Genomic DNA, 23,205 nt, shown 5'->3' with positions numbered 1-23,205 from the left:
AGTTGCTGCCTGAAACAAAGAGATCAGGGTAGTTATTCCCTCTTATCCATATCTTTGATTCAATACAAAATTAGTACAAAGTTGTACTTAAATCAACGACACTTTGTAGCAAAGAAGCTCGCATGTGAAGACGAAGGGCTTATTATCCTCTTCTCTGCTTTCAATATTTTGGCTTCTTTCAACCACACGAGTTAACAAAAAGGTTACGTGTCTAAAACAAAAGAGATATGGGTAGTATGCCAGCAAAGAAGCCCGCGTGTGAAGACTGAAGGCCCATATCTGATCAACTCAAATTTTCTATTCAAATTTTGAGCAAATGAACTAGAAGTGGGCCGTTCGTGGGATCCTTCTGCATCCATAGGATAAATTGTCAGAGCATACTGTGTTCTTCACAGAATGTATCTGAACTACCTAATCTACTCATAACTCAAACATGCTGTATGTTTATCATATTTACAGCTTCTATTTAAAAAGTCACATCAACAATAAACTTATTTGCATCTTCCAATCGCCACTATGACAACAGGTTCTAAACGCACGACAATAACAACTGCCTATTTGCATTCTTCTCAGCTGTCAAAGGCAGTTCAGAACTTCAGATACTCAAAATGTCAATTCATTTCATTGTGTAAGTAGCCACAGTCATGGCAGCCCAAACATTTCAACAAACTTATTATTGAAACATAATTTTCTGAAGATGGGTATGCAAACCAGTATATCCTCGGCAACAGTGACATTTTGTAAAATAGCAAGACACTTATTCTGTGGTAACTATTGTTGTGTATTGCATCAAGAAGCCTTCATGTCATCAAGTCCAACACTGGCCTGTAAGAAGAGTAGACAATAATAGAACATATCATTAAAGGGCTGACAACATACAAGATATTGCACCATAATCAGATGAATGAGGGTCATACCAGGAAGTCGTGATTCTCTTTGAGAAAAGGATAAAAGGTCGTGCAGAACTTCTCGATATCTGCTTTGATGTCGCCAGTTCCCGTGATGACCTCCATAAATTTGTCTCTGTTGGGAGCAAGCTTCATAGCCACCTGTGGTATCTCATATTAGCAGTTCGTCCAAATAAAAAGGCAAGATAACTAAAAGCATAAATACGATCATAAAGAATAGGTATGTTGTCCCAGTTTAGTCAGGAAATCCAGCAACAAGAGGGTAAAAACAAAACATTTGAGCAGACACTTCAAGTGCCAAAGTCACAACCAAGAGTATTTAGACATGACAAGCAAATAGGCTTGTGCTAAAAAAATGCTGACAAGTTATGTTGTCATGTGGGGGCCGTACCTACCAGCGTAGGGCTCGTCCTGCTACAGGTCCTCAGCCCTAGTTTGTGTTAAGTTCAATTGCTTGCTAGTTAAGTTAAGAAATAGGATCCAAGTCGGAAAGGTTTTGTCCCGTAGAAGGTTACCCTGCCGACCTGATCTAATTAGAGTTCTTTTCTTCTTTCCCAAGTTGTAATTGGCTATTTATAGCCCACCCTAGTCAATCAATAAAGCAAACAGAATAATTAGTCTAATCTCTCATCCCCTTCCTCCGCGCCCTGCGCCTCTCTCTCACCCCGATCTCCAGCCATAGGGCAGTGTGGCTACCAGCCTCGCCCTCTAACCTACCACGACTACAACCTCCGTTCCAATCCACAGCTTCCTGGTTCCCAAGCACGTGACATATGTACTGAGTGCTCATATCACATGAGTAGAAATCAGCAAAAAAAAGTCCATTATGAACTGATATATTGCTGTCCATATTCATTGAAAGACTAATCTGTGACATAAGTAATTCGCCTAATGAACAAACAAAGGGTAGCCCATGTCTATTCATCTATGGTGCCTTCAGCTGAAAGGTGAGTGACTTGATATACAAAGAGTACACCATGTGCCTTCAGTAGTTCAGTTGGGTAACACTGGTTGTTCCCTTATTTTATGCTGCCAAAAGTATTATTTCAATAGGAAATTATTTATTGGGGCAGTAGTTACATAATTATATAATCCATTATGTGAATTGCAGCACAATAGCAGTCTCTTATGCATTCAGGTCTCTATTTTCTGTAAACAAAATGTTTAAGTATTCATTTCATGATGACACAACACCATGTATGTGCTTATCTGGGTCAACATAGAGTAAAAGGTGATACCGTAAAACTAGAACTGGCAAGCCAGCCATGCCATTTCTTCAGAGTTTTTGAGTATGAATCAGTACAAGCTTGACTCATAGTCCAGTCTTGATGATCAAGCAGGTTACGGAATAGTTCAACGAGGAAGTCCATAGCCCTGAAATAGTAAATTTTTCGTAAATAGGAGCCCGTTACTTAGTAAGTTGATTAAGCTGTTATAGGAAGTGACAGTTATGCAAGAGAATTTAAAGCACCTTGTGAGCCACAGAAGTCCATTTGTGCAGCTCGACGAACCTTTTGCTGTCTTGTTTTGAACTTCTTCTTGGACCATGTTGTACAGGTGCTCATATTTTGATGGGTCTGAAGAATACTTATTTTCCAACCTCTGATTGGAGAGAATCAGGTCAGTTGCCAGCAAAGAAATTAGAAATCTCCAGTAAAAGGGATAACTAAACTTAGAAGGGGCAAATGCGTCTAAAGTAGATATGATTCATCACATTATAAACACTTATTAAATAGTTTCTTGTAGAAAGGGTGCTTACCGTGATATTACCACCAATATCACTCTTCACAATTGCCATTGCAGCTCCAAATTTATCTGGTATTCAAAAGCAAGGAACAAAGGGGAAATTAACAACATCCTGAAGGACTTTCTTGTTTAAAAAACACCAGCAAGGTTCAGCCAAAAGTAAAAGTTAGCCACATTTGTTAGATTGGATGATATGGCATGCGTATAGTTTAAGCAAATACAAAAGTTCTGGTTTAAGAAATTACAAGAGCACAACACAGATTATTAGATCAAACATTTCCCATCATATCCAGAAAAACAAAACCTTGCAAAATGAGATAGTCGACTTTACTGAACCACAACAAACCTAACAAAGTTTTGCCACGCAAAGTCACAAATCAATTCTGCTCAGGTGACAGATGTATAAAACCAAGTGGGACTACATGTACAAGAAAATATTTTAGAGCAACCAAGCATGGACTTAACAGCACCTGATATTTCAATCCCCAAAAGTTCGGCATTTGCTTGAATGTTCAATGATTCAACAACTAACATGTCAGAGAAATATTAAGTTCCCAGCAAAAACAACAGGGGCAAAAGCATAAACCAAGATAGTGATCCGCTTAAATCGGATTCAAATGCTAAAGACCCTCAAGTCTTCTTATCTTAGCCTTATTTAGACTTGCACACGTTCAAAAGCAGTGCAAACAGTTGTTCATTGGAGAAAGCTAATCTCGAACTCATGAAAAATTTACTCAGGCTGTAAAAATTGGGGGTCTATCCAGGATAGTCACTGCTGTACCCCACTACTGAAGTAAACACAGTTAGGGATAATTTTCACAAATTGAATAAAGCAGCATGGCTACTGAAATGAACCTCATGCTGACCAACAGTGAACCAACATGTGACAAACAACTGAATTCATAGCAAAATACTAGCGGAGGGGAGTTACCCAAGACAGGCAAGATTTGCTTGCAGACATCAAGGAAGGGTTTGGCGAGCATGACCCCGCTGTCCGACTTGACATGCTTCATCCCTTCCAAACAGGGAGTGAACACTGTCTCTGCCATCTCCCTACCTGCAAAATTTAACAAATGCATCAACCCATCAATACTCAGTACCACTGATCCAAACAACAATCTTATAACCACTGGCAAGGGCGGAGGCCGCCCTACCTTGATTTTTGCCTCAGTTACGAATTGGGGACGATTAAGGAGATGCAACGGGAAGCTAAAGGGCGGGATCTGTTCGTGGGGTGATGGGAGGAGAAACGGTCGGGAACGAGAGAATTGCAGGGGAGATAGATATCTGCGGTGGAGGCGCTCGCACGAGGAGGAAGACGAGCGACGGAGCGAGGGGGCTGGGGCGCTGGCAGCGGTGGCGGCGCTCGCTCGAGGAGGAAGACAAGGGAATTGTTGCCAAGCAAAGCAAGGAAAAATCCTAGTGCCCCCTTTTCCTCAGCTTGAAACCCTATCTGTCTGAGAAAAAAAAATCCCATTTGTGAACAGAGAGGAACCACGGATCAACATCTGGCATCGTTTTAGTACATTATTTGTAAGTTTTTGTGTGTTCTTGACGGCAGCGCCCGACGGTGGATGCAACGACGTTTGGATTAATGGTCTCTCGGCTCCATCCCCGTTCCGGCATGGCTATCATGGTCTACTTCATAGAGTTTAAGGATCTCACGGCTCGTAATTTCGTGATTTTCATCATTTTCCTCATCGGTTCGGCTATGATTCAATGGTTCGACAACCTGTCTTGCGAGGGGTGTGCCCAGGCCACCGCACGTGTTCAACGATCTTAAGTTCTCACCCGTTGGGATGGGCGGATCAGTAAAACCTACAAGGTTAGTACAACTTATGCATGTTTGGTCTTCTACTGTTTTGTCACCAGAGATTTGGAGAAATATCAAAATGCGATCGGCGTGGCTAGAGAACTTGGATTTAAAGATTTTTGTTATAATTTTTGGTTTATCCGAAGTATTTGTTGTTATCTTAATTTTTCGATCAATTTTATTTTGTTCATTGAATAAACAAAGTCAGATCGTTGTTCTAAAAAACAAAAACAAAAAAACACGAGAGATAAATGAGCTGAGAGCTCCCACCCTAGGCCTAACTGAGAAAAGGTAGTTTAATAATTCATTTGATGTAAAAAGTTTGTGATACAGTCTGACAAAAAATATGTGGTTCTGTTGGCAAATTAGCAAAAACTGGAGCTAGTGAGAACCGTGGTTTCTTGAATTTTACCTTGTTTATTTTGCCAAATATCTATGGGTGTGTCCATATCTCAGGTGCCTGATTTTTTAAGTAAAAGATTTAATTCTCGGTCGATAGCATCAAAGTCACTCATTTCCCTTTCGCTGCGAATTTTAAAACACAATCTAGATCCAACGCTCAACAATCAACTTATCTCTAACTAAAAATCATGCAACTTGGGTATAACAAACCCGAATATCTATTTTGTTAAGTATATAAGTATGTAGATATTTCTGGAGAAATATATAACTATATATTTACTCTTGTAAAGACCTAACTTCATAATTCATCTCCATGTATTTATGCTTACTTGAAACATTGGATTATTAGAAAAATACGCATTAAGATTATTACACACTTGATAGTTTATACCTTTATACGATGCGACATTGTTTTTTCATGAAATCTATTGAAATATTGAATATGAAAACAAAATGTTATAAGAATTAATAAAAATACAAACAACAAACTGGGCATATGATTCGGCATCCTGAATTTAACAAGCTTTATCCCATCAACTGAACAGAATTCCAGATACCATGGACAAGGTCAAACCTCCACGAAACGCATATGCTCCAAAGTAAACAAACGCGAAAAACATCGCTGATCTAATCTTGCGTGCTTAGATCCGAAACTCACAGCCAGGGGAACACAAACTCAAGAAAGATGATCACTAACCGTTTCATGATCTGGCGCGAGGTGATATTTTTCTCTGTCACCTGTGTAATCTGCCGATTAGACGAGAGAGATGAATCAATACTGAGGGAGCAGGGGCAGGGGAGAGTCGCGGTGCCGAGGGGAGGAAGAAGATGCCGAGCCGAGACCACAAACCGCGTACTGATTTTCTTACTGCGGAATCTCCGGGTCTGTTTGGTGGACTGAATAAAACAGGAAAATCTCTCCTTGTCCCACTTTTACCACCTGAGAGCGTGTTTGTTATGTCGGATGGCCACGCAGGGCTAAGCCCACCTAATAAAAAAAACCTCAGCCTGGCCCAGTTGTGAAGCAGAAAACGAGACCTTCGCATGTGAGCCTAACTGAGTTGAACCCGAAAAAATATCTCGCTCGGCCCCGCGCTAGGGCACCTCGCGCACCCCTCCATCCCCCGAATTCCTTTCCCCCACCTGCGCCTCCCCACCTGACCCAGCCGCCACTCCTCCCACCCCCCAAATCCCGCCGTCCCGCCGTCCCCGACCTCTCCGTCCCCGCCGTCCCCGACTCCTCGTCCCCGACTCCTCGTCCCCGACCTCGCCGTCCCCGACTCCTCGTCCCCGACCTCTACTCCCACGGCATCTGAGGTATTTTAGCTGTGTTATCTCCTTCTGTTTCTTTGCAATAATCTGTGTGGATTACAAGTGATTTGTTCAGATTTTAATGGTGTGGACAGTAGGGTTTTATTCTATCCAATTGTATGGATGATTATGAATATTTGCTATGTCATGTTTGTTTCATTCCGTTGTGTGAAAATAATTTGTTTTGGTTTTTTTAGATGGATGATTTGGCAAAAAAACGTCGTCAACTAATCGTGAAAGCAGCCGGCCTTGCAGCTGCATTGGGAGCTTACATGATTTTTATCTCAAGGAGAGCTAGAAACCAAACTCCGATGTTATTAGGTCGTAGGATTGATATGGATATATCTAGGGAATCTAACTTGAGATATATATATATCATTCTACCAACACAAATTACTCAAATCAGCTAAGAATGAAAGGAGCTCCATTTTTTCGCTTGTGCAATTTGTTTAGAGAGAGAGAATTATTGAAAGATAGTATTCATACTTCCATTGAGGAACAAGTAGCCATGTTTCTTCTGGTAGTTGGCCACAACACAAGGTTTCAAGCTATTCAACCGATTTTTAGAAGATCTATTGAAGTAATAAGTAGGTATTTTAAGGCTGTGTTGTATGCTGTTGGAGAGTTGTGAGGTGAGATGATCCGTCCTCCCTCCACTAATATACACCCTAGGGCTCATACAGCCCACTAGGGTGCCTTGCTTGTGGTCAATCCACCAAGCCCAAAAACAAAAATAGGCCCACCGAGGTGCCCTACTTGTGGGTTGTGGCCAATCCATCAAGCCCAGAAACACAAGCCAAAAAAAAAAAGAGGGCCTCCCAGCGACTAGCCCTAGCCTTCCCGTCGCGCCGACGTACGGTGGCCGACGCCCGATGGCAGCAGCGGCGAGCGGAGGCTGGGCGAGCCGTGCGGCGTCGTGCTCGTCGTGAAGGTGCTCTCCCGGCGGCTAGCTCAGTCTCCGGCCACGCCCTTATATCTACCGCCTCCCCACCCATCAGCACCCCTACGGTTATCCCGAACCACCTGAAGCTCCACGGGGGACCTCGTCCTCCCTCTCGTGAAGATCCGGCGGCGGCTAAGATCCTCACGCCCGGACCAGATCGCCGCCCTGCTCGTCATTTCCAGCCAGAATAGCTCTTCTCCAACCTGCTCCACATCCGCATGCTGCCACAAGGTGACTAGGTGAGATGAGTTGATTTTTTTTTTCCATCTTGCATCTAATATCCGTACAGTTGGCTGAATGCAAAACTCGCATTAAATTGTTGGTTCTAGGCTTCTAGCTAACATGTAATGGCTGAGGTTGTGCCGCAAAATTGGTAATGTTATGTGTATGTGTAAAACAGTGGGAATGGCCTGAGCTTGTAGAGAAATGGAAAGCCTTGTTTTTCTAGGTTCTGGATAGTTTCAGGTGACAAGGAAAATTTATATACGTACAGTTCTGTTGTACTGCTTGCTATTGCTATCACTTTTACATATACATTTGTACATTGTTTGTCTTCAAGGACCATTTATGAATAATCAAGGATTGTATTCCTGATTAGAACATATGCATTGTTCAATTTCTCCAAAAAAATATTCTATTGTCTGAAATTTGCCATCTAGCTAGCATCAATTTTATTCTTTCATTGATGTGTATGTGTACACAGTGAGCATGTATGAGTACACACAGTGAACATTGTTATCAGTTTGTTTTTGTGTGGAAACAATATCCAAACAGTTGTATCAGCTTACTGTTGTTATGTCATGTTGAAAAATTATGCTCCGTATTAGTCATGCAATTTTTTAGGATTATTAAGTACTCCGTAGTGGGGAAACAATTGAGGCATTTCAGACTTTTCCTACTAAAATTGGACAACAACAGAGAAAGAGACTTGATAGTTTCTGAGGGCTTCTTGTGACAATAGCTTCCCTGAGAAATTCAACTGAAGCTGGCGTCTAGAGAAGCTGCAGCTAAAAGAAGAGGACCTAAACTGTGTTTACTTCTTTGCTCGTGAAAATAATCAAAATCATGAGAAGCTTTATTGTCATTTAACTTTTTTGATCATGGAATATTTAACATCACTAGATGATTAATTATAGCAACACTACTTAAGCTGCTTTAATCTCTAACTTATACATGTTTTATAAGGTGATACCATGTTCTTGTTTCTGAGCGAGACACTTTGATCCAGAACTAAGGATGATTCTTGTATGTGGCAACTGAGCGAATAGCAATATCTTTTATTTTAACAGCGAAGAACTGATTCCAGACAAATGCAAGTATGAGCACTCAAGCTCTAGTGAGAACCACCTGTTCTTGATTGTTGGCGCAGCTCAGAGCTTGTTCCTTGTGGGGCACAGCATGAAGGGCGTTGGAAATCAGATCAGATGTCAACCAAAGTGGAGAAAAGTAGCATATGGGGGAAGGCAGCCAGGCTATGATGATAACCATACCGATGGCTCCTTTCTTGAGGAAATGGTTATGAATGCCAATGTTGTTAAGAGGGACTTTCTGAAAGTGATGATCGACTCAGTATCCATATCCCAGTATCTCTGCATTGTCGCTCTTGTGGTTTCAACATGGACCCATACATTAAATTTGGCCATTGATGAGATCACTCTTTTGAAATTTGATATTGGTCTTCTGCTTGTTGGGTTTTCGGTTCTGTTGCTCACAACTAGTCCATTCTCACTGAAGCTACTCTGGAAATATGTTCTCAACATATCATTCTTCACCAGTGGCCTTTATGTTTTAGCACCAATTTGCCATACCCTCACTAGGTCCATCTGTTCAGACTCAATCTGGGCACTTATTGTATTTCTTCTGTTAGTTCATCTCTTTTTGCATGACTATTCTGGTTCAACTATAAGACCTCCAGGTGCACTCAACAATCCAAAGTTGACCAGCAATATCTCCTTGAACGCATCAATAGTAGCATCTGTCCTTGTCGCTTCACGTCTGCCATCTTGGCTACATGTATTTGTAATCATGCTCTTCTCCTTGCAGGTCTTCCTGTTTGCACCACTAGTTACATTTTGTATCAAGAAGTACTCCTGTAGACTTCATTTGCTATTCTCCTTTGCTCTTATGGTCATGGCCCTGAGTGTCACATACCAGCTGCATCGGATGCTCTTCATTTTGCTGCTGGCACTTCTTATTTTTATCTCACTTGTTTGCCCATACTGGCTTATAAGGATTCAGGAATACAAGTTTGAGATCAATGGCCCCTGGGATGAAGCGAAACTCTGCTTTGATATAACTGAATAGCAGCACCAGGCCTAATTCAGAAACCACATGTGCAGAAAATTGTATTCATCGCACTTATGCCTGATGTATTGCTGGTCCTTTTTTGTAAGTTCCCATGTGTATGTACATACTCTTGACATAGTTGTATTGTTACTGTGGCTCTAAATACCTGACATACCTTGTGTTCTGTACTCTAATGATGTGTTTTCTCAAGGCACTGAGGTTGAAACTTCTAAGCTGAAGTAAATTGTATAGCACGTCTTGTATAATCTTTGATCAGGCCAGAGGCGGTGGCTTACTCCATTCATAAGCAGTGATTCTTTTTTTTTTCTTAAAAAAACAGATTCTTAAGATGTGCAATATACTTTGTATTCATTTTTTTTGTTTTTCAGTTATGATTGGGTTATTTCCAATATTTCCTGTGCTCCCGCACTTGGCAGAACCTTTACAGCAGCTTACGGTTGAACTGTATAAAAAATGTGGTCAGCTATAAACTAAAATGCAGCTACCATCATGGTAATCGTTGAATTAGTTGAAATGATCTGAGTATCTAACAGCATAATAATAAGGTTTACTGGATACAGCCTAAGTTGTTAAACAATATTTCAGGGAACAAATGCAAATGCCAGTGTACATCATGTTGCAAGTAAATAGAATGTTGTCTTTTATATGACTACACATTTGATCATACGGTCATATGTTTGCTGGAGATAAGCTAAGGACAGCAAATAATGACTCGGTTTTGCACATGTTCTAGCATGACGTTCGACATGCACATGTACCCAAACCGTGAAGTCATGCACCCACAGTTGCATTGCATGTACGGATACAATTTCCATAAACGGCTCGTTTGGCGCCCATCATTTTGATCAAATGAAATGAATTCTTGGTTGCCAAACGAGCTGAACAGATAATCATTTTGAATGTCTAATTAACCGCTTTATTTGAATAACATTTCTACAAATGTCTGAGTGAACAGTAACATCAATTGGACCAGCACAGCCAAACCATGCAGCCGATCCAGGCCCTTTGGAATGTGTAAAACATTCTGTAACCATTTGAAAGAACAGACACTGAATTAACAGTACTCAAATCATCTATGCCAAGACCAAGAAAGATTCAATGAGCCATCTTTCCTATATGCATTCCTCAGCATCACGTGTAACACATAATCATTTATCTTGCTGATCAGTGAGCATCATCTGGAATTGAATGAATCATGAGTGTCCTTGCTCATGACAGCAACTGACAGCTTTTCTCTTCGAACTTTTATTTCCTCCTGTCCGCACTAATTGTAAGGCGTTCAAATGTCCTTATAGTGGGATCATCGTGGACATTTCTTGCAGTTTTCGACAACGACGAGGACCTGGTCTCAAGCCCAGTTGATTGGTGAAGCCTCTGAGTGGTTGATGGACGACTGCCGCCGCTGCTGGTTGGGATTAGGTGGCTAGTGCGAGTTGGGTCACTGGGCTCCCCAGAACTTGGTCTGCTGCTTGACAGGAGAGCCTTCCTGGAAGTGCTCCCATTCCGAGATGACGCAGGCCTTCTTTTATCCAAGTCAACAGCCTAGCATACATGGTGCAAACGTTATTAGTCTTTCAGTTATCCAATAAATCCATATTGGCCCACTACTACCATAGGTATGCTTTGTAGATGTTGGCCATCAATTGTTGCTATGTACAGAAATCACAAATGGCATGCAAAGGTACATGCATGCTCAGATATCCTGGTTAAAATAAATGAATTAAACTAAAATGAACATTTTCTAACCATCTTGGGTGCCAACAGTGAATCCAATAGAGTTCTGTGCTTCGTGTTTTCACCATGATGGCCAGAACCAGAACCAGTTCTTCTAGCAAATGTATCAACTGAACCAGAGAATCTATCAGGAACATCCTGTCTTGCTGTTAACATAAAAAAGGAAACATAAAGCTCTTCTCGGATATCTTATTTCCTGAATATAAACTTTTTCCCCAAAATGTGCATGTCATTGACAAACCTGCAGTCCGTTCAGCCCGTTCTGCAGATGGTCCCACCAACCCGCCTGTCCTTCCACTTGGCTGACAGGGAGGAATAAAATTGTACACATTCAGTACAATCAAGCTTGTACTACTAAAATGGCTGGAAAGAGGAATGACGGACATACTCGCAATCTGTTGTTCTCCGCTACTTGCCTTGATACAGTCCAATCATATATATAATCAAACTGGTACACTGCAAGTATCCATCAGACACCATGTAAGATCAAGATGTCTAGACACTTCAAACTACTATTTATCGAGTACCTTCGCGGGTAAATAAATCTCGGAAGAGTTTCTTCAAATAGGTATAGTCTGGTTTATCTTCAAATCGCAAAGATCGGCAGTAATGGAAGTATGAAACAAACTCCGATGGATAAGATTTACAAAGGACCTATGCAAAATTGTATAAATGGTGATTAATAAGTTATATTAAATTCTGAATAAACAAGACGACAAAAACTTCCAAAATTGTTGATGGAAACGAAATTTGATTACCTCAACTGGAGTTAACATTTTCTTCTCACTAATTTTGTCATACTTCTGTTTTTTTGTGCCAGCTTTCAGACCTTGCCAAGGAAGGCTGTCACAGACAAGTTAATAGATCAGTGAAACGTATTACACAGTCGAAAAGGAATTTAAAACACTAGAAGAGTAATAAATGTCCCACCTTCCTCTTAAGAAATACATCAGCACATAACCCAGAGATTCTAAATCATCTCTCCTGCTTTGTTCTGTAGAGAAAACCAGATACATAAGATGTATCAGCAGTCAGAGGAAGAATCATATACTTTAACCAAAGCTAATAGAAATTAAGGCCTTCCAGAAATATTAGGGAGGATATTTTAGCGAGTGTACTTTGTTGCTGACTAACTTTCTGGTATGGCAAAACTTTAGGTTTTAAAAGAACTATGCTTGTTCAAAAACTTTGCAGAATTACTATATGTTATCACTTGCAGTGCTCCTTGATTTCTGTTAATTGAATAAATTCTCTGTTGATGTAGACACGTCACATGTCCACACTTCACGGGTAGCAACACTCACCGACTCCAAGATGGGTGTTCACACTAGCATAACGTGCTGTTCCTGTAAGATTTTTGTTTTCCCTGTGGTAGCAAAAAAAACATGTAAGCTTCGAGTGTACATATCCAAATAAGTTGAAGCATATATCGTGTATAAGATAAAAATTCTCAATAAATAAACTGTATTTTTTTACCAGAATACAAGAAGACCAATAATCATAACTACTCCCTTTCTTACGAGGGTCATGATGATGTAACTCATGTCACTGGTCCTTTTCTTAACCAGTGGCCAGTCGTCACTGCTATTCAGGATTTCCTCACTGTTTTGAGGAACGGGTGGGGTGGGAGTATGAAAGTGTTCTTATCATATCCTACAACTACAATTACGTGAATTCAATAGTTACAACCTACAAGCTCCCTTCCCATACGATTTCTAATGATATTTTGGTTTCAAAATGTTCCCTTATTCATTGTAATGCTAATGAACTCAAATTTCAAGCAGCACAAAACACAGAGCAGAGATGTAGGTTTTGGAACCTATGCATTTGGTACTTGATATTGTTCCGCATGTAGCGTGCCAAGAAAAATTATGCTCATGCAAATTGTAAATCATGGATCAGGAAATTAGGCAATCGTACTATAGTACCAACCTGTTAACGATAATGTATAAGCATTGTTGCATGTGTCGGAGAAAATGCAAAGGTGCCAAGGACTTTACAAATGCAAGTGTGAACAAAAGATCCAGGAATGGGTTATTTCATTTACAAGCTAGGTACTTCCTCCGTTCCATAATTCTTGTCGAAATATTACATGTATCTAGACACTTTTTAGGAATAGATGCATCCATTTTTGGGCAAATTTGAGACAAGAATTATGGAACGGAGGAGTACAGTACAAGAAGTCTAGAACAAACTTCCAGACGTACAAAGAATTCCTTTGAAACAAAAGAACAATTGCCAAGTACCTGTATGGTATGTGTTTATGAGTTTGGAGGTCCCGGTACTTCTTTGCAAGGCCATAGTCAATAACATAGACCTGTTATAATGGTTGCACTCAATTTCCTTAGCAGATATCTTTGTTTACATTAAACAGAAGTGCAGAGATCACTCAAAACTGTGATTAAAAGAGACATGCCCATTCCTTGGTGCTAGCGCAGACAAGACAGTAATACAAATGCAGTCTCTTTCGTCATGACTTAGCAAGGAGCAAAACTATATGGCTGCTAAAATTTAAAGCATACATAGACAAACAATTTGACTAATCAGAGGATACGGATATTTGTTCAAGTACTTACATGTGCTTATAGATAAATGGAGAATAGAAGTGAGTTGTAACACCTCCAGGACTTGACTTTATGATAAATAAATTTATTTCCATATGACAATTATCAGCAAAATATTTATTAGTTTATTACTCCCGCCGTTCCAAAATATAAGGCATATAACTTTTGTTGACTGTCAAACTTTCTGAAGTTTGACCAAGCTTACAACAAAAATATCAGTATGTATCGAATAATGATACTATCAAAATATATTTCAGTATTCCACAATGGATCTATAGTTGGTCAAACTTTAGAAAGTTTGACAATCAACAAAAGTTGTACGCCTTACATTTTGGAACGGAGGAAGTATTTAACACTGACTACTAAACAGCGAATAATTAATAGTGGTACAGCACCATTGCAGAAATTATTATTATAATGCATGAATATTAACTGAAAAAGTTTTGAGATGAACCCTTTGCTAAATTAAAACACAGGAATTTGGATTTATTAATTAAGCAACTATTGATTTGCTGAAGCAAGAGAATCTGCATAGTGAGCATATAGACGTTAGAACCCAGTGAATAGCTGTCGTGAAGCCATTTTAGCCTCTCTTAATTATGCTTAGAGGGGTTTTGTACTGCCAGGTTACCAGTTGCTAAAACTTTAGTCTATGCATGGCAAATCAGGCCAAAAACCAGAATGAATGTAATGCCACTATGAATTAGTCCTACGATGGATCTGGAAGAGCAAATGTGTCCCAGAGTTTAAAGTTTTCGCCTGGCTACTGCTCAAAGATAGATTGAACACATTTGGGATGATAGATAGAAGACACTGAAACAGATACGATCTCTCTTCTTGTTGGCTCTGTATTTCTGATATGTTGGAAGACTGTGACCATCTCTTTTTTTGGCTGCTCCTTTAGCGGTTCCTGGTGGAACAGGATCGGCCTGGCTTGGGATCTCTAAGCTGGTTTCATATGGTCTTCACCTATGCGGCTTGGCATATTGGAAGCAACAAAATGACCTTGTTTCTTATAGGGGTCATCCCCTGTAATCGGTGGTTTACTAGCTTCAAGCAGGAGGCAGGAGCTACTTCTTCGTAGTCCTAGGATTAGGGAAGCACATAGGCTGGCAATGCTTGACTGGTTAGCGCTGCTAGACAGTGTCACGTAGAGTGTTCCTGTTTCCTTCCGCTCCTTGGCCTTTGTGTAGCTGTGTCTTTCTGTCCTGGGGTTTCCACCCCTTTGTAAATTTGTGTACATATTTTGTTCTTTTAATATATTTCGCAGTCAGAGCCTCACTTACAGTTTTCCCTCAAAGAAAAATACCACTACGAATTATGCAACCAACAACTTCCAAAGTGAAGACAATAATAATTAGATGTACCAGTAAATGTGCACGAAAGGCACAAACCTGGCTTGCTTTACGGCCTAAACCCATAAGGAAGTTGTCTGGCTTTATATCACGATGAAGAAAGCCCCTCGAGTGCATGTACTCTACCCTTGAAATCTGTATAAACATATAGGAATACATTAACTCGGTAAAAATAAATCAAATAAGGACTCAAAAAAATTGAGTTTGCAGACAGGTGGGCCAATATTAACAGATAAAATGCTGCTCCCTCTGATCCATAATAAGTGTCTCATATTTAGTACAACTTTGTACTAAGTAGCAAGAAATCTCACCATCTGATCAGCAAGCATAAGTACTGTTTTAAGAGTGAATTTTCTGTTGCAGTAATTGAATAAGTCCTCCAGACTTGGACCAAGAAGATCAATGACCATGACATTGTACTCCCCGTCTACTCCAAACCACTTCAGATGAGGAATTCCAGCTGAAGTTTGAAATCAAACACTAAATGAAAATCGGCAAAACATTTGAATAAAAAAGCAAGTTCTTGTATTGATACTTACTCCCCCCTTGCATAAGCATGTATAGTTTTGACTCATAATGAAGCTGAGGATGCCTTGATTTAACAGACTCCTATCAAATTGTGAGATGAAAGGAACAGTCAGTAGCCATATCCAGATGCAAGAAGTTGCAGGGGAAGTAACCTGCCCTAACACTCAGTAAATTATATGCTCAAGTTCTGAAAATGCTGTTACTATTTGAGTATTACCTACACTTTCTCAGAACATAAATCTTGCTTCAATTATGCCCACAATCCAAGGCACGTAGAGGTAGGAATTAAGAACTTAAAGACACACAAATTATATGAGGTTCTATAATAAACCACCAGAGTTTAATTCTACAGTGCTTGTCGCCACTGATAGTGAGGGACTTTTAGTTCAGATGGTAAAAAGTAGCAACTGTCAATTTTTTTGAGGAATGTTACTTCACAGGAGATTCTACCAAACAACCGCCTCTAGTACTAAAATAATTGAAACAACAGAAAGTGTAGAATCTGAGTTTCATCAGATGGGTCTTTCAAAGATTGAAACAAACAGCATTAGATGCATTTTTTGAACTACCCAACAATAGCCCTAAACACAGAGGGATACTTCAAAAAGGCCACAACTTTTACTTGGAAAGGAAAGCTTCCATCTGGGAGCAGTGGAATCTTTGCCCTTTTTCTTGCATCCCTAGTTCTGCCTATATCCAATAGGCCAGTTTCCTTGGAGACAACTAAAAATGTTCAGAAATCCTAGTTACTAGACATATGAAAAGAGCATGACATGAAATAAAATGTCCCAGACATTGCTGATTAATGCCAGAATATCTATACTTCCCAACAGCACATCTACTGAAAGTTTCAAAAAAAACCTAACTCTTTCTACTGGTAGTGGACCAAAAATTTATTCACATCGGCACGAGACAAGCTAACCAATGCTGACTAAGAAACTGCATACATATAAAACAATGCCACATACAGAAATGCATATGTATATGAACAAAAGAATCGAATTCTTCATCACATACCAACTTGATAGCCACCTCCTCGCTGTTCTGTATGTTCACGCCTGCAACAAATTCAATCGACCTTATCATAAATAAGTAAATAGTGAACCAGAGAACAAGCTTGGCAGCAACAGGAAGAAATGAAGATCTAAGAACCCCATGAGGACCGTACCAAGATATAGCTCCCCGAAAGATCCGCTCCCAATCTTCCTACCCAGCTTAAACTTCCCCCCGATCACATGCTCCATTTTTGCAACACCTAACAAGATTCAGCAACGGCTGCGCCTGAATCGTCCCACGGACCAAATCACATTGCCCAGAAGCCGCAAGATTTGAGCCCGGAACACCCAATAAAGGATCCCGGATCTCCCGAACCAAGACTCCCCGCCGGGGACCGCCTGAGATGGAGCCGACAGATCGAATTGCCGCTGATTGGGAGCGAATCCGGGTATTTGAGGTGGGATTTCGGGGATTAGGGATTGCTTCTCTGAATTTTTGGGGGGATTTTTTGGGAGGGTCGGGAGGGAGGGATGGATGGGAGAAGCGGAAAATGTGGGAAACGGACGGGGACCGTACAACGGACGAAGGGAGAGAAGGAGGGATAGGGGGCAGCGATGCGGTAGCAGCGCTATGCTTTTCTTTTCTTTATGGTATCCAATTCCCTGCTCTTTGGTTCATCTGTTTTGCTTTTCCTCCGGTTTTTGTTGATTGTGTTTCTTTCTAAAAAATAATCTGCTAGTCGTATTTTTGTTACCTGCCAACTAGGGCTTGTCTTCCTCTAAGGAATGGGTTCATTTGTTAGGCAGTGACACGATCTGACACGTATTTGTCAAGATGGTCATATTCAAACCGACATAAATAGCTGCACATTTCATCACATAATAATTTATGGTACTCACTCCGTCGAACAATAAGAGGGCATATATTAGGGTTCGGTTGACCAAACCTTACTTCATGAATATGTGACTAATGTGATCAAAATCATAACCATAAGCAAATATCCTTGAGTAGGAATATAATGCATATGATTCTATGTCATATAATATATATTAATAGAGTAATTTGTGGTCGAAGCATTGGTCAAAGGAAACCTAATACGCCTCGTATTGTTAGACGGAGGTGGTAGTATTTGAGTATTTGGTTTCGGAGCAAGATGAAATGGAACGTTTTTATTCCTATATGAATGAAATGTAATGGAACGGTTCTAGTTTTGCATATTTCAAGAACCAAACACTTTGAATCATGGTTCCACTTGGAACCAACTTATTTATATATTTTTGATAAATATGATGGTTAGGCATATTATGTGAATATTCCCTTTTGAGCAACCATGTGGTTCTATTCCACTTTTCTATGTCTCAGGAACCAAACGCAAGAATCACCTCCAAAACTAGAACCATTCCATTATATTCGTTCATTGTCTTGACCAAACACTACCTATATGCATTCAATCCATCCTATATTAAGTGCCGAAATATTACATGTATTTAGACGTATTTTAGTATATAGATACGTCCAATTTTACACAAATTTGAGTCATTTAATATGGGACGGAAGAGTATGTTTTTCTAACTTATGTATGTTTTTTTTATCTAACTTTTATATGCATATTTTTTATGACAACACGCACAAACTGAAAAATTATTGTGGCGCGGTGCAAAGTGAAAACTCTTGCAAATCTTGGCAAAAAGCCAGAGAATGTGTGCACACTCCCAATTTACTGTCATGCTTGACATAATAACCTCTCATCTTGGGCGCCACTTCTCATGAACTCCTTTTGCGCGCTTGTCTAAGGCAGGGTCAGAAACCTTCGAATAATAACATGATCAAGATTAACGTAAATGTTAGTTTCTTTGAGAACAGTTCCGCTTCGTGGGGCGCGGTTCGAGATGAGGGAGGAGTTCTTGGGTTGGCCTAGCACCATATCGATCATTGTCCTACTGTTGAATTGGCGGAAGGCCTTGCTTGTCTCGAAGATGTAAAACTAACGTCCCAATTGACATCTTTGCTAGTCGTCCTCGAGAATGATTGTGTTTCGGTGATCCAAGTCATCAACAACTTGGAGAGAGATCAATTGAGTACTGCTAAGTGGTTGCCGATTTTAAGCTGCTTGTGGCATTCGAAACTGGTATTAGGTTCACAAGACTGACCGAAAGGACACTATGGTTACTCATGTATTGCTCAGTGTGCTGTATAGTGGTGTTTTTTTTCTTTTGCGAGGAAGTATAGTGGTGTTTCGTGTGACCACGTGTCATCCCGCATGATGAGCCAAGTTACTCACGATTATAACCCGAAACTTATTTCTTGATACACGGCACACTTAAAAATACAGTTGGTTAGAACATTATTTCTTATTTCAGATTTTTCTTTTCCAGCGAAAGGGTGTCCTAGAAATGCGCCCGTACTCAACCCGATTATTTTCAGCAGAGATATCCCTTTAACCGTTCGCGTCTACGGACAAAGTACTATTTCGCGTAAGGTTTCAATCGTCTGCACAATATTCCTCCACGTCGCGGATCACGCTGAGCTTCTCATTGCACGAATCAACATGACAACTGACGAGACTTGCGTGTAATACCCGCGATACCCGAAAGTAAGCTCGGCAAGAAGCAGGATCAGAACTCTCCGTTTCCCCGTTGCAACGCCGAAACATCCATCGTTCCATCTCCTTCAGAATTTCTAGTCAAGGTTACATACGTTGCAGAGAGAGTTCTCTGCGCAGCACAGCCCACGATTTTCTCGTTGCTGCTCGCACCACCCAAAGCCGGAACCCGGCAAGGGGGACACGCCCACACGCACGCGGTTGAGCCGTGCGCGCTCGCACCATGTTTTTGCCGTGCACCCCGTGCGGCGGTACGTAAGCTTTTTCAACAGCCGCCCGTGCTGTGCGTGCACCCGATTCAGTTAACAGGTGGTAACCAGACTACCAGAGCTCAAACAAAAATAAATGAATCTACCGTGATGGCTCTGAAATTCTGATCCCCCTTTCCGTGGGATCAGGCCGCCCATCCGCGATCCATCTCGTCCGTCTTATTAAACGTCGGCACCTCCACACCCTGCTGCTTGCTTGTCCACTACCTCCCGGCTCGCTCGCTGCCCACGCTCAGCAAGAGAAGAATCTTTGTATTGCACACACGGTCAGGCCGGCAGACACCCAGCCACTGAGAGGAAACCAGCAAAGCCGCCATGGAAGAGGCCAAGAAGCAGAGGATGAGGCAGGGCCACCCTCTCCTGAGGGGAGGAGGAGGCGTCTCCAGGTCGAGCTACACGCATGGCTTCTCCGCCACCCAGATGCTGGCGCTCACCGCCGCGTGCGGCGCGCTGGTCCCGTCGCTGCCGCCGGACGACGCCGGCAGCAAGGCCGTCCGGGAGTTCTTCCTCGCGTCCGCCGCCGATCCGCCCGTCCCCGACGAGGTACGTCCAGCACTCGCCACTCACGACGAAATGTCCTCAATCCCGGTCTTGGCCACTGGCCAGAGCATAAACGAATCGGCTAACTGGCTATACCCTGCACTGCATATGCGGGCTGCTGCGGCGGCAGGTGGCGCAGCTGATGTCGGCGATGTGCCTCCGGGAGGCGCTGGCGCTGATCCGGACGCTGCTGTGGCTGCTGGGCACGCGGCTGGGGACGCTGGCCCTGTGCGGCTCCCGGTGCCTGTCGTGGCAGGCGCCCTTTGTGCGGAGGTTCGCGGAGATGCCGGTGGAGCGGCGGGAGGACGCGCTGCGCCGGTGGAGCCGGGAGACCGTGCTCCCGCCGCTGCGCCTCTTCTTCCTCCTACTCAAGGTCTTCTGCCTCTACGTCTTCTACTCCAGGGTAAGTACTGTGTACTAGTACGTCTCAATCATTCCCGCTCGAAGTCAAAAGATTAGTCTCCTGCGTGCATTCCCTCCATGATCGAGCAGCATGGCGCCTCTCTGCACGAGAGCGGCCAGAGCAATAATGGTCGCAAAACAACAGTACAGCCCACGGGCGTGGAGCTAGTGTACCATGAGTTCACGATAGTATAGTCGAAGAAGGACCACATGTGTACGAATACGTTCCTCCTTGTCAGACCATCTTCTTGCTCATTTAACCAAGAGAGTGAGAGGTATCCACAATTTTACTCACCACCAGAATCCAAGAGTAACTCGAGAGAGTGACTGGTATCTACAATTGCACCGTACCATAATTATCCAAAAAGTTAAGAGTGATTCAAGAGGGTGGGAGGTATCCATAGTTTTAGACTTAATTTTAGTGGTTGAAGAGTTGAAGCAGAAACAGAGTGAGCATTTTCCATCAGAAAAGGTGAAGCGCAGAGAAGTTTCGAACACTTTAATTTCTTGCTGGGTTTTCCTCGGCGATTTTCCCCCAAAAGTCTTGATCGCGACTTCCAAACTACAGTATCTCGTTCTGAATCTTTCTCCGACACAGCCAATTGGGGAATTAGGGAACATGCTCTAGCAGCGGTAGTAAAGGATTTTATATGTCAGATTACACGAGCTGAAAAAAAGAAGCTGAAAATGACCGAAGCCAGCTGCAGCTCTGACGATGCATCCATCGTGTTTCATTGCGCCTGCAGATCGACGAGAACTCGGAGAACCCTCACTGGGGAGCCATCGGGTACACCCCGGCCACCGACGAGGCTTCGGCAGAAGAAGAAGAAGAAAAAGAGCAGCCGACTACCAAACGGCCACTCGACGACGGGGTGGTCGAGACCATCCACCACACCGACGCGTCCCTCCCGGCGTGCCTCGCGGACAAGGGCCTCACGGTGACCGAGGACGCGGCGCGAAATCTGTTCCGGGTGGAGTGCGACGTCGCCATCGTCGGGTCAGGGTGCGGCGGGGGCGTGACCGCCGCCGTGCTCGCGGCAGCTGGGCACAAGGTGGTGGTGATCGAGAAGGGCAGCTACTTCACGTCCAAGGACTACACGTCCATCGAGGGCCCGTCGATGAGGCAGCTGTACGAATCCGGCGGGTTCGTGAGCACGCTGAGCGGCAGCGGGCTGATCCTGGCCGGCTCCACGGTCGGCGGCGGCTCGGCCGTGAACTGGTCGGCATGCATCAAGACGCCGGAGAGCGTGCGCGGGGAGTGGGCGGGCGCGCACGGCGGGCTCCCGCTGTTCGCGAGCCCCGAGTACACCGCGGCCATGGACGCCGTGTTCAGGCGGCTGGGCGTGACGTCCGGGTGCCAGGAGGAGGGGCTCCAGAACAAGGTGCTGCGCAAGGGGTGCGAGAAGCTGGGGTACAAGGTGGAGCCGGTGTCGAGGAACTCGTCGGAGGGCCACTTCTGCGGCAGCTGCGGCTACGGCTGCCGCACCGGGGACAAGCGCGGCACGGACACCACGTGGCTCGTCGACGCCGTGCGCCGTGGCGCGGTGATCCTGACCGGGTGCAAGGCGGAGAAGCTGCTGTTCAGCGATTATGCCACCGCTATGACGAGCGCGGAGAAGAAGAAGAAGAAGAGATGCGTCGGCGTGGTTGTTGCCACGAGCTCCAACCCGGCGATCACGAGGAAGGTTGAGGTGCGCGCCAAGGTGACCGTCTCGGCGTGCGGCTCGCTATTGACGCCAGTGCTACTGCGGGACAGCGGGCTCGCCAACCCGCACATCGGCAAGAACCTCCACCTGCACCCGACCGCCATGGCGTGGGGCTACTTCCCGGAGGACACGAGGCCAGACCTCAAAGGCAAGATGTACGAGGGCGGCATCATCACGTCCATCCACAAGGTGGAGGGCGTGGACGGGGTGCCGCCCCGGGCCATCCTGGAGACGCCGCTGATGGGCGTGGCCGCGGCCGGGACGCAGTTCCCCTGGGTGTCCGGGCGGGACATGAAGGAACGGATGCTCAAGTACGGGCGGTCGGTGCACATCTTCTCCTTGGTCAGGGACCGAGGCTCGGGGACGGTGCACGGGGAGCGGCGGATCGCGTACCACATGGACCCCGCGGACAGGGAGAACCAGCGCGAGGGCCTGCGCCGCGCGCTGCGGGTCCTGGTCGCGGCGGGTGCCACGGAGATCGGCACGCACCGCAGCGACGGGCAGAGGATGAAGTGCAAGGGCGCCACGGAGGAGGAGGTCGAGGAGTTCCTGGACGGCGTCACCGTGTTGCGCGGGCCGCAGTCCAAGAGCGAGAACTGGAGCCTGTGCTGCACGGCGCACCAGATGGGCAGCTGCCGTATGGCCGCCACGGCGCTGGACGGCGCAGTGGACGCGCGTGGCGAGAGCTGGGAGGCGGAGCGGCTGTACGTGTGCGACGCCAGCGTCCTGCCCAGCGCGGTGGGCGTCAACCCAATGATCACCATACAGGCTGTGGCCTACTGCCTCGCCAACGGCATTGCCGAGCAGCTCAAACGCGATCTGGCTTCTGGAAAGAACTAGGTAGTACGAACTGATAGTTACCGCACGTACGGCCAATAATAAGTTCAGTTCGTGTTTGTGATGCAAGAACTTCTCCTAAATTCCCATTAAACTTCCGTCTAAACATTCATACTCCGTATTAGATATCAGGCAAAACTATCAAGTGGAGCTATCTACTCACCTTTGTAAGTGCATGACCTGCCTGCATCCCGTAAACATAGTAATAGCAGATAATTGACATGACCATTCATCTTTTTTAT

At 43.8% G+C, this 23,205-nt stretch overlaps 4 protein-coding genes across 5 annotated transcripts; 2 read left to right on the top strand and 2 right to left on the bottom strand.

Annotated features, from left to right (window-relative positions):
* Positions 1 to 530: 530 nt before the first annotated feature.
* LOC100836481 (glycolipid transfer protein 1) lies at positions 531 to 4,090 on the bottom strand. Its single transcript, XM_003575339.4, has 7 exons — positions 3,809 to 4,090; positions 3,586 to 3,711; positions 2,668 to 2,723; positions 2,380 to 2,510; positions 2,147 to 2,282; positions 918 to 1,049; positions 531 to 825 (listed from the first exon to the last, which is right to left on the bottom strand). The coding sequence occupies exons 2-7, from the start codon at positions 3,701 to 3,703 to the stop codon at positions 790 to 792; spliced, it is 609 nt and encodes a 202-aa protein (XP_003575387.1). The 5' UTR covers positions 3,704 to 3,711; positions 3,809 to 4,090; the 3' UTR covers positions 531 to 789.
* A 2,873-nt stretch (positions 4,091 to 6,963) lies between these two features.
* LOC100836175 (phosphatidylinositol N-acetylglucosaminyltransferase subunit C) lies at positions 6,964 to 9,685 on the top strand. Its single transcript, XM_003575338.4, has 2 exons — positions 6,964 to 7,362; positions 8,413 to 9,685. The coding sequence occupies exon 2, from the start codon at positions 8,522 to 8,524 to the stop codon at positions 9,425 to 9,427; it is 906 nt and encodes a 301-aa protein (XP_003575386.1). The 5' UTR covers positions 6,964 to 7,362; positions 8,413 to 8,521; the 3' UTR covers positions 9,428 to 9,685.
* A 638-nt stretch (positions 9,686 to 10,323) lies between these two features.
* Positions 10,324 to 17,231, bottom strand: LOC100835656 (casein kinase 1). Of its 2 annotated transcripts, none has more exons than XM_003575336.4 (14): positions 16,780 to 17,231; positions 16,629 to 16,669; positions 15,623 to 15,692; positions 15,395 to 15,543; positions 15,123 to 15,218; positions 13,411 to 13,481; positions 12,469 to 12,530; positions 12,095 to 12,158; positions 11,923 to 12,007; positions 11,692 to 11,818; positions 11,553 to 11,620; positions 11,406 to 11,466; positions 11,177 to 11,310; positions 10,324 to 10,972 (listed from the first exon to the last, which is right to left on the bottom strand). In XM_003575336.4, the coding sequence occupies exons 1-14, from the start codon at positions 16,853 to 16,855 to the stop codon at positions 10,676 to 10,678; spliced, it is 1,401 nt and encodes a 466-aa protein (XP_003575384.1). In that variant the 5' UTR covers positions 16,856 to 17,231; the 3' UTR covers positions 10,324 to 10,675. The 2 variants fall into 2 exon arrangements, with proteins under 2 accessions (XP_003575384.1, XP_003575385.1); XM_003575337.4 differs by having other exon boundaries at positions 11,177 to 11,274.
* A 2,177-nt stretch (positions 17,232 to 19,408) lies between these two features.
* Positions 19,409 to 23,195, top strand: LOC100835348 (long-chain-alcohol oxidase FAO2). The gene is made up of 3 exons (XM_003575335.4): positions 19,409 to 20,021; positions 20,149 to 20,421; positions 21,167 to 23,195. The coding sequence occupies exons 1-3, from the start codon at positions 19,794 to 19,796 to the stop codon at positions 22,964 to 22,966; spliced, it is 2,301 nt and encodes a 766-aa protein (XP_003575383.1). The 5' UTR covers positions 19,409 to 19,793; the 3' UTR covers positions 22,967 to 23,195.
* Positions 23,196 to 23,205: the final 10 nt, after the last annotated feature.

This window comes from Brachypodium distachyon, chromosome 3 (genome assembly GCF_000005505.3).
Source record: "Brachypodium distachyon strain Bd21 chromosome 3, Brachypodium_distachyon_v3.0, whole genome shotgun sequence".
NCBI classification, from domain to species: domain Eukaryota; kingdom Viridiplantae; phylum Streptophyta; class Magnoliopsida; order Poales; family Poaceae; genus Brachypodium; species Brachypodium distachyon.
The sequence above is the reverse complement of the archived record's forward strand: the minus strand, read 5'-3'. Positions and strand labels throughout refer to the sequence as shown.